The 11,422-nt window shown below is 41.2% G+C and overlaps 1 protein-coding gene across 1 annotated transcript; it reads left to right on the top strand.

Annotated features, from left to right (window-relative positions):
• Nucleotides 1-10,587: 10,587 nt before the first annotated feature.
• On the top strand, nucleotides 10,588-11,043 carry LOC122751031 (myosin light polypeptide 6-like). Its single transcript, XM_043997947.1, has one exon. It carries the CDS (start codon nucleotides 10,588-10,590, stop codon nucleotides 11,041-11,043), a length of 456 nt encoding a protein of 151 aa, XP_043853882.1.
• The last annotated feature ends 379 nt before the right edge of the window (nucleotides 11,044-11,422 follow it).

The following is an 11,422-nucleotide window of genomic DNA, read 5'->3' as shown; positions in this document are numbered from 1 at the left end:
ACCCATGTCCCTTCTGCAACCTTGCCCACCTCTTCCACTGTACCCTCTGTTTCTCATTCTATAGCAAACAAATTTCCTGCCTGGATCTCTCCCACACTCCTTCTAGCTCTCACTGAGACCTGGCTCCCCACTGACAACACTAAAACCCTGGCTCTCTTCTTTCCCACTGATTGAACCTTTATCTACATCCACCTATCTCCACAAACTGGTCCGGGAAGAAGATTCAGAATACTCCTTGCTACATATCAGTTAGCAACCTCTCCTACTTTGCAATTCATATGATAATTTTTTTAACCTAATCTGGGTAATGGTAGCTTTTATCAACTGGTCCCTAAATCATTCTCCCTACTTTTTCAAGGAATTCAGCATCTGATTTCCTGTCTTCCTCCCTCCCCTGATTTCTTGTCCTTCTACTAGAGGAAATCTATATCTATGTCACTGTTATTCAAACTCCCTAACCTCCAAAATTCCTAGTCTCTCAAAATCCTGTGACCCACTCCTTTACTCTGTCTGTTCCTTTATAGGGCTGTTGACAAGCCAATTCTCACCTTTACTCAGAAAAGTTTCATTTCTATAATTAAAAACTCTGGTATTCCTTTCTCTGACTATAACCATATATAATTCCATGTCACTCTATATCTAAACGCTCCTAAACAATTCTTTACTTTTTTTTTTTTTTTTTTTTTTTTTGCGCAGCAATGGGGATTAAGTGACTTGCCCGGGGTCACACAGCTAGTAAGTGTCAAGTGTCTGAGGCCAGATTTGAACTCATGTCTTCCTGAATCCAGGGCTGGTGCTTTATCCACTGCACCACCTAGCTGTCCCAACAATTCTTTATTCTTAATGAGACCTTCAATCCATCCACACCCCCAGGACTTTCCCAAGACATGTTGATTTCATTTCCCTCCCTTTCCAATTGACCCTATAGTTAGGTTTAATTCAGTTCTACATTGCCCTCTACCTTCAATTCCCTTGCTTCATTGCTTTACCATCGTACATCTCTTGACAAACCCCAGCCCAAGATTACTACCACTATCCTGTTCACCTACTGCTGAACTGTGACTCCCACATTTCCATTTCCAGCCCTTTACCCTCCTCATCTTAGGACCTCACTGCCTCCTTAACTGAGAATATAGAAGCCATTCAATGTGAGCTCCCACTTCTTTTCATCTCAAAACTCCCTCGACATCATCTCCCATTCTCTTTTTCCAAGTCTCTGATAATGAAGTGGCTCTTATTGTCAAGGCTGAATTCTACTTGATCCTATCCCCTCCCATCTTTTCTAGCTGATTGTAACCTCAATTATGCCCTTCCAATCTTTAATTTATTCCTATTTATCATTCTATCTTTTTGCCTTCCAATCTACCCAAGTATGTCCTGGCTTAAAAAAAAGCCTTTTGGGGGCAGCTGGGTGGCACAGTGGATAAAGCACTGGCCTTGGATTCAGGAGGACCTGAATTCAAATCCAGCCTTAGACACTTGACACTTAACTAGCTGTGTGACCCTGGGCAAGTCACTTAACCCTCATTGCCCTGCAAAAAAAAAAAAGCCTTTGCTGGACTCTATCAAGCCCTCAAGCTTATTATTATTATTATTATTATTATTATTATTATTATTATTATTATTATTACCTTATATCTCACCTCTATTTCTCAGCCAAACTCTTAGAAAAAGCTTAGTAAGGTCATTGCCTACACTTTATCCCACTCCCTTCCTATCTTGACTCCTGACTTCCTTCCTAGCTTGTTCTTCTGGCTTTTCCACTTCAACTGCCTTCCCATCCTGGTAAAACCTCTCCTCTGAGAACCTACTCTCCGGATTGATACCTGCTGTGTCCAATCTACTACCTCAGGTGGGGGTCCCAACCATGCTTCCAGCTCCCAGTTTGACTCACTCTGAGTGAGTCACCTTCTTACCAGCTGCCTTGTAAATTACTTTGGTGCTGGTACTCTTCTTCCCCCTACTCTCCATTTCCCAGCCCCCATTTACGTGTCGTCCTCCACTCTCAAGATCTCTCTGAAGAACTTTGGAATTGATTGCATCACCTTGGAAAAGCTGGCAAATGACCTCCCAGAATGGCATACCTGTATCAAAGAAGGCGCTGTGCCCTAGAGCAAAGCAGAATTTCAGTAGCTCAAAAAATTCAAGATGTGCAAATTTATGGAATCGAAACCAAATGTTCACATGGACTTTTTGTGCCCCGCCTGTGGTAGAGCATGCTGAGCCTGTATTGGCCAGATTAGCCACCTATTAAGCATCTGGTTTGTATCGGAAACTGTACTAAGCACAGGAGATACAAAGAAAGTCAAAGACAGTCTTTGTCTTCAAATATCTCACAATCTAATGGGGTGCCCACAAAACACAAAAGGAAGCTGGAAAACTGGAGGGGAAGGGAGTGTTACTGGCACCAGAGGAATGCAGATATGAAGAAATAGCTGGCCTGGGTATAGATCATATATTCCCAGCATTTAGCATAGTGCCTGGCACATAGTAGGTACTTGATGAATGCTCTATGTCTTCTTTTTCTCTCTGCTCAATCCTTTGCAATTTGGCTCCTGACCTCCTCACTCAAATGAAATTACTCTCTGCAAAGTCACAAATGATATTTCAATTGCCTAATCTGATGGTCTCACTCTTCATCCTTCTTGACCTATTTGTTACATTGGACACTGTTGATTTTCCTCCCCTCCTGGATATCCTCTCTTCTCTAGGTTTTCATAATACTACTTTCTCTTTGGTGCTTCTATAATTCTAACTGTTCCTTTGCAGTTTCCTTTGCTGGTTCATCACCCCTATCATATACCCTAAATATGGGTGTTCCCCAAAACTTTTTCCTAGGCCCCTTACTTTTTTCTCTGGTGTGTATGGGGTATTCAGGGAGGACTAGCTCAGCTGGTGTGAGGGCTTTTCAAACCCTTTTCAGGGCTGCTCATCCATCTGTGCTGGCCATCTTCTGAATGAAGCTCCAAGAAGCTGTAGCATGTGCAGCAGCCATACCCTGGTAAACTTTCTTACAGCTGGGCTAAACCAGGTTGAGGGTAACTAACAGGCCTCCGACATATCAGTGAGTTAGAGGAATATCTAACCCAAGCATGTGAAAATTTTTTCTAGTGGAATGGGTAGATGAGAACATTTTGTTTCATTGGCCATGAAGGCAATTGAGGTAAGTTATGGAGTGTTTACGGCTTGGTCAGGCATTGAAGATTCCAAGTTCATCCACTGCATCCTAGGCCATAGCCAGTCATCTTGACTTGTATTTTTCCACTGGACTTCCATGACTTAGGAAGAGACAGTGAGGCTGAGGACTCTGTACAACTCTGCCTTACTTAAATCCAATTCATGTACAAATCAAGACATCACCCATGATTTCCTTGTTCCTCTTCAAAAACAAAGCAAAACAAAACAAAAAACAAAAAACAAAAACAAAGGAGAAACAACAACAAATAGCTCTTCTCTCTACTTTTTCTCTGATGACCTCATTAGCTCCTATGGGTTTAATTATTATATGTATCGATAACTTCTAGATTCATATATTCAGCCCAAATCTCTTCCCTCAGAGTCAATCCCATGAAACTCATGTTTTTCCCCAATCCAAGATTATCTATACTTTGAATTATGAATCTCTTTGGGTCAAGAAGGTAAAAAGTAAAACAAATTAGCCATACCTCCAGGAGCTTTATATAACAAAGGAATTTAAGCAGTTCCATAATTCAGAGGGGTCCAGCCTAGTGAAATATTTAAATTTTGAAGTTGAGGATTCCAGTTTGAGCCAAATTTTTGATAACAAAGATACTTCTCCAAACTTCTTAGAGTGAGATAGTTTCTCCTCCCTCTTACCTGTTTTTCCTTAGCTCCCATTGACCTTGCCAATCAGAGAGGAGAGATTATTAGGATGCAATGTATCCAACCAAAAGCAGAATGAGACAGAGGAAAAACACAAACATAGATGCAGGATGTTGTAGGCACAGCTCTAAAGCCAGCACCCTCTTAGTTCAAGTTCAAAATTGGGATGAAATGAAATACTCAAAAATCACTGAACATTGAACAAAGGAAGAGGTTTGCTTTTCCCTAATTCAGCAAAGATATGCAACAAGGATACTGTGGCACCAAACTTCTCTGGACTTGGCTCTCCTTATCTCCATCTGGAAATGAGTCTGGTCTATCAGTCACTGGGATATGGCCATCAGAGACCTGCTAAGCCTGGGAGGTGATGACTACAGGTGGCTGGGACCTTTAATATTTCCAGACCAGGAAATTACATCAGGGAAGTTGGGCCAATCATGTTATATGGGGTTGGGGGCAGGGGGAGAAAGCTATTTACAGGAAGTCAGCAAATATATGTCAGGAAACTACTGATCCTGTCACATGCTACCCCTTGGTGGCAAGGTCCTAATGATCTTCTAAAGGATGTTCCATCATTATATGACTAGACAGTCTACCTGTCATGGGGGTACTAAGGGAAGAAAAAAGGAAAAAAAAACCAAAAACAAACAAAAATATAGAGTCTAGGTCTTTTTCTCCCTTCTTTGGAAGGTTTCAGTTCTTTTACAGGACACTCTTCCTAGCATGGGTTAAGGGGAAAAAAGGGAAACAGAAGCAAAAAAACCCCAAAATATGGAGGAATACAAAAGTCAGATATCCTAAGACTTTCCTTCCTCCTTCAAAAAGACTATGTCTCATGGGCAGCTAGGTGGCACAGTGGAGAGAGCACCAGCCCTGGATTCAGGAGTACCTGAGTTCAAATCCGGCCTCAGACACTTGACACGTACTAGCTGTGTGACCCTGGGCAAGTCATTTAACCCCGATTGCCTCACCCAAAACCAAAAACCAAACAAAAAAGACTATGTCTCAAAGTCTCAGTCTGGGGCATGTAATGGGTAATGCCACATCTTTGACATTCACAGTGGGTTTCCTAATGTAAAGTACTGATATACCAAAGCAGCATCAAGAACATCAGAGCCACAGCATAGATGATGACACCTCCAGTATAGTCATAGATTTCTTCTCTCTGTACTGCTATCAACTCTGTATTCCCAGCCTCACCTGCCAAAATCTCCCCACTCTGAGAGCTATGTTGAGGAAATGATACAAAACCATTGCCCCCTTAGAGACTTTGGTGGAAGAGCTTGTTCCTTTTCCCATAGTGGCTAAATAAGGACTCTCCCTCACCCTCATGCCACCATGTCAATTAAGGGATCTCCTTTCTTTCAGGTAAATTCACACCCACCATAGTTAATACAACACCACTTTCATAAGGCTCCTTCTAAAGAAAGTCATGTCATGGTTTATACCAATGCCCTCAGAAAGGGAGGCATCTTTCAGGTCTCTGCCTACCAAAATGTGACAGTATGGAAGCAAAGTTCAGGTAGCCCCAGGGAAGAAGAGTGAAGGTATATTGGACTCCAGCCCAGATTAAAACAAACCATTCTTGTCTAGTCTCAACAATAGAAATTGAGAAAGAAGCATGGACAAGTTTATAGTCCCATGCCACTCACCTTGCACTGGGACCATCTGGTCTATAACATTGATGCATTTAGGAAAAGGTATACAAATATATATGATGATTTTGTTCAGCTTCCTACAGTCCACTGTAAGCAACTGGGTGCCAACTGCCTCCCTGAAAGGTAACACAGGGAGATCTGTGATTATAAAGTACTCCAGCTCCCTTCCTCTCCATCATTAAAGAAAAAATATTTTTTCACCTCCCTAGGGACCTAATGTTAACTACATGGGATGGTTCAGGTAACTCTAAGGTTTTCTATTTGGCCCCACCCACAGTAAAATGCCTAGAGTTTGATTAAAGGGCTCACACAAATAGTTGGCTCATAGTACCCCTTCTCTCCTTGGCCTACCTTCTATGTTCTTGTTTAGTTGTTTCCATTGTGTCTGATTCTCTGTGACCCCATTTGGAATTTTCTTGGCAAAGATACTGGAGTGGTTTGCCATTTCCTTTTCCAGTTCATTTTACATATGAGGAACTGAGGCAAACAGGGTTAAGTGACTTGCCCAGAGTCACATAACTAGTAAGTGTCTGAGACTGGATTTGAACTCCAGTCCTCCTGACTCCAAGGCTAGCACTCTATCCCCTCCTGTGCTACCTACCTGCACCAATACCTTCTATAGCCTCCCCTGAATGATCCAAATGGAGAAGAGGCTTGGGTAGGGCTGAAGAGCCCCTGGTTCCTTAATGCTTAATCTCCTGGAACAGTTTTGCAAGGGTAGGTAGGTAACACAGTAGATAGAAGGTCAAACCTAGAGTCAAGAAGACCCAAATAGAGTTACAAAGACTAAACATGGGCTGGCCATCAATCACTTTATCAACCCCATGTTTCAGGAGTCACACCCAAAGTTTCCTCCTGGGGATATCCCTCATATCCCTCTGCCCACCTAGCAGGGTATCTGCTGGCAGACTCTGGGACTCCATTCTGAGAGTGTCTATTTGTACTGATAGAAGTGTTTGCTCAAGCCATGACTATCCTAACATCCTGTTTAAATTTTGTCAATTGATTATCCCACACCTGTATGGTTGTGTGGCAGGGAAAACTCATAGCAAAAGTCTGAAGCCATTCTGGTGGGAATTAGGTGGGATCTAATTGCTCCTGAGATAGATTCAGAGTAAAGTGTGGCAAGCTTTGGAGGAGGAAAAAATAAATCCAGGAGCTGCATCTCCTCTGTTGGAGATCCCCATCTGAGAGCTGGTAGAATGCTGTTTTTACCAGAATAGATGTGGATAATTCCCCAAGTCTGCTACCTAAAATGGACAAAGTGTATCCCTCCTGGAGGCTTTAACAAATTTAGTTGATTTGCTAAAAAATTTGCCTTATAGAGTTCCCCAAGGCTATGGAAGTCTAAAGCAGAGAGTCTTTCAGCTCTGGCTCTATAAACCACACCCTGAGGAGTCATTGCTCCAGGGACTCCTCCAGTTTCTATTTGAAATTCTCCTAATACCAGAGAGGGTAAGCTCCCTGCTCGTCCCTCCTGGGCAGGAGTCACAGTCTTGGGGTCTGGGTTGGGAGGAATGATAGGATAAGCCTGGGGCTGTCTAACTCCTGTTAGGAGTTGCCTGATCTCTCTGCCCCTTGTCTGCTCTCCTTTAATCTCATGGTTCTGAAAACCTTTAGAAATTTGGCTTCTATAGTTTTGTGAAATGGTTTAAATTTTCTGACCTTAGTTTAGTTATACCCACTTTCTGTGTTGCCTAAAACAAAGGGTGTGTATATGTGTGTGTGTATGTGTGTGTATATATATATACACACACACACATATATATAGTCAATTCTCTTTTATCTATGTCTTATTGAAATCATCTATTTCCTCATTCTTATAGCACAATAGTACTTCATCACATTCATATAACTACAATTTAGCCAACCATTTCTCAATTAATGTGTGTCCTCTTGGTTTCCGGGTTTTTTTAGTCACTTCAAAAAAGAGCTGCTAGGGGGGGCAGCTAGGTGGTGCAGTGGATAGAACACTGGCCCTAGAGTCAGGAGTACCTGAGTTCAAATCTGGCCTCAAACACTTAACACTTACTAGCCGTGTGACCCTGGGCAAGTCACTTAATCCCAATTGCCTCACTAAAAGAAAAACAAAAAACAAAAACAAACAAAAAAAAGAGCTGCAAGGGAAGGGCAGCTAGGTGGCGCAGTGGATAGAGCACTGGCCCTGGATTCAGGAGGACCTGAGTTCAAATCTGGCCTCAGACACTTAATACTTACTAGCTGTGTGACCCTGGGCAAGTCACTTTACCCCAATTGCCTAAAAAACAAAAACCAAAACCAAAAACAACAACAACAAAAAGAGGTGCTAGGGGGTGCAGTGGGTAGAGTGCCAGGACTAGTCAGAAAGACTCATCTTCCTGAGTTCAAATCTGGCCTGAGTCAGTAGTTGTGTGACCCTGGGCAAGTCACTTAACCCCAATTGCCTAAAAAACAAAAACAAAAAACAACAACAACAACAAAAAAAGAGCTGCTAGGGGGTGCAGTGGGTAGAGTGCCAGGACTAGAGTCAGAAAGACTCATTTTTCTGAGTTCAAATTTGGCCTGAGACAGTAATTGTGTGACCCTGGGCAAGTCATTTAACCCTATTTGCCTCAGTTTCCTCAACTGTAAAATGAGCTGGAGAAGGAAATGGCAAACTACTAATTTCTTTGCAAAGAAAACTTCAAATAGGGTCATGAAAAGTCACCCAACTGAAACGACTGAACAACAACATAAAAGATCTTTTCCTATTTTTGATCTCTTTTAATGCTGTCTAGTAACCTTCTAAATATAATTTCAAATTGTTTTCCTGAAAAGTTCTATCTATTCTCAAGTCCACCAAAGTGCTTTAATGTGCCTGTTTTCCCATAGCCCCTGCACCATTTATCATTTCCTTTTTTTGGTCATCTTTGTCACTCTGATGAGTATGATGTAGAATATAATAATTGCTTTAATTTGCATTTCTATAATTAGTAGTAATTTGGAGCATTTTTCTGATTCAGAGTGAAGGGAGCAGAACCAGAACAACTTATACTATAACATCAATATTAGAAAAATGAATAGGTTTGAGGACTTTTATAAAATGATGAAGAATAAGATACATAGAATCAGGAGACAAATTTGTACAAAAACAACATGGTAATAACAAACAACTTTGAATGCTGTAAAAATTATGATGAATAGTTTAATTAATGATTAATACAATGACTATTCATGATTTCAGGGGACCAATGATGAAATATGCTATCCATTACAGGCAGGTGATAGACAGGGAACTGAGAATATTCACATATGTGTATATCTGTCTCATTTAATACACACATGTATATAAACAGATCTCCTTCAATTCATACATATAAGAGTATAAACACACATATGTGTATGCTGTTCTTGTTCAGTCATGTATGATTCTTCATGACTCCATTTGGGGTTTTCTTGGCAAAGATGCTAGAGTCGTTTGCCATTTCCTTCTCCAACTCATTTTACAAATGATGAAACTGAAGCAAAGATTAAGTGACTTGCCCAGGGTCACATAGCTAGTAAGTATCTGGGATTGGATATAAACTCAGATCTTCTTGACATTAAGCACCGCTGTACTACCTAGCTGCCTCACATATATTTATACATATATGTATTTATATTTCTATGAAGTTACTGAAGTAATTTGTTTTGAATGACTATGTATATACATATATAATACATACACATACACACACATGTATGTATACATACATACACACACAATGCATACACATATACACATATATATATTTGCAGGGCAATGAGGATTAAGTGACTTGCCCAGGGTCACATAGCTAGTAATCGTCAAGTGTCTGAGGTCACATTTGAACTCAGGTCCTCCTGAATCCAGGGCTTGTGCTTTATCCACTGTGCCACCTAGCTGCCCCCTGACTATGTATATTTGTTAAAATAAATTATTTTTTTCCTTTCTTCCTCCCCTCCCCCCATGGGTTGGGAGATAAAATAGATTTCTAGCATTCACATGTTGTATGCAGTTTCAGATGAGGTTACTATATTAATATTTTTACCAACAATTTTAATTTGTGTTAACAGACCACTCACAAAGTAGAAGTAATGTGCAAATGCTTATAATGTAGAAAGAAAACATGACAGTAAAACTTAGAAAAACAAAACATCAACAAAATCTCTTTATTCATGCTAGTGAAGGACAGGTCATCATCACTTGGACTACTACAACTTAGAAAGACATATTGCATTTATCTCTCTCTCTCCCTCCCCCTCCTCTGTCTATCTATCTCTCTGTCTCTTCCTTTCTCTCTCTCCTTCTCTCTCTTCCTTTCTCTCTCCTTCTCTCTCTCTCTCTCTCTCTCTCTCTCTCTCTCTCTCTCTCTCTCTCTCTCTCTCTCTCTCTCTCTTTTGCAGAGTAAAAGAAATTTAAAGTTGGAAGGGACCTCACCAGTCATTGTGACCAACACACATCTGAAAAAAAAATATTCCCTACAAAATAGAGAGACATGGCCATCTATTCTTTGAAGGTACAGCAAGGGGGGAACTGCAGCCTTTTGTTTTTCCTCTTGAGGCATGCTGTTCTACTTTTGTGTAGCACTAATGGTTAGAAAAACTTTCTTTACATTGAGCCCATACTTTTCTCTTTGTAACCTCTACCCTTTGCTTGAGTTCTGCCCTCTGGAGTCAAGCAGCACAAACTGAATCCCCTTCTATCTGATAACCCTTCAAATCTTGAAGACAGCCATCATGTTTCTCCTGAATCTTCTCTTCTACAATTCAACTAATCCAAATTCTTTGAACCAATCATCATAGAGCATGAACTTTAAGCCTTTCATTTTTTGATCTCCTTCCCCTTCTGTCTTTTTACTCACAGTTCCTTTGGTCATAAGTGAATAATTTTAATTGTGAAGAGATCTGCCTTTTCTGCCTTTTCCTTTGTTCTTTGGTCATCACTTGATAAAGATGTGAGAAGAAATGAAATAACCCAAGGTGAATCAGCTAAAGGAAGAAGGCTAGGACCAAAATGAACTCTTTGATAGCTGATGTCAAGGATACTATATAGATGAAGCCAATACATGCAGCAGCAGCAGCACTATGACCGAGCTGCACGGCCAAGATGTGTGACTTGATGGAGGAACAGACTGCTGAGTTCAAGGATTCCTTCCAGCTGTTTGACCACATGGGGTATGGAAAGATCTTATACAGCCAGTGTAGGGACGTGATGCAGACCCTGGGCCAGAAACCCACCAATGCTGAGGTGCTCAAGGTCTTAGGGAATCCCAAGAGTGATGAGATGAATGTGAAGGTGCTGGACTTTGAACACTTCCTGCCAATGCTGCAGACTGTAGCAAAGAATAAGGACCAGGGCACATATGAAGACTACATAGAGGGGCTTTTGGTGTTTGATAAGGAAGGGAATGGCACAGTCATGGGGGCTGAAATACGGCACGTCCTCATCACTCTGGGTGAGAAGATGACCCAGGAAGAAGTGGAAGTGTTGGTGGCAGGGCATGAGGACAGCACTGGTTGTATCAGCTATGAAGAGTTAATCTGGATGGTGCTGAACAGCTGAGAGCAAAAGTCCCCTTTCCACAAAGAATCCCCTAACTGTCTCAGTGTAAAAATGATCCTCTTCCCCCCTGAAGCAACTAACTACATTGTCAGGGTTACCAACATCCTTCCTTCCAACCCCCACCACATGTGCTCTTTGGCTTTCACCACATAAACTTGCTAACTGCTCCTAAAAAAGGGGGGGGGGAATACTATATAAAGAAGTCATTTAGAACATCATTTTGTCCCCTTCACTCTAAATGTGCAATAGATTTATTTTGTGGTCTGGGGAATTTTCTTTTGTTTTAATCTCACGATAATAGGTATACAAAGCACTCCCTTTGAGATTCTTGGATAGAAGGTTCTATATCTACTTTAATCCAAAGGAAAGGCATTTTCCC

This window comes from Dromiciops gliroides, chromosome 3 (assembly GCF_019393635.1).
Source record: "Dromiciops gliroides isolate mDroGli1 chromosome 3, mDroGli1.pri, whole genome shotgun sequence".
NCBI lineage: Eukaryota > Metazoa > Chordata > Mammalia > Microbiotheria > Microbiotheriidae > Dromiciops > Dromiciops gliroides.
Note: the sequence above shows the minus strand (reverse complement) of the source record. Positions and strands in the feature narration are given on the sequence as shown.

Coding starts and splice junctions, on each gene's coding strand:
- LOC122751031 (XM_043997947.1), top strand. CDS start 10,588: ATGTGTGACTTGATGGAGGAACAGACTGCTGAGTTCAAGGATTCCTTC.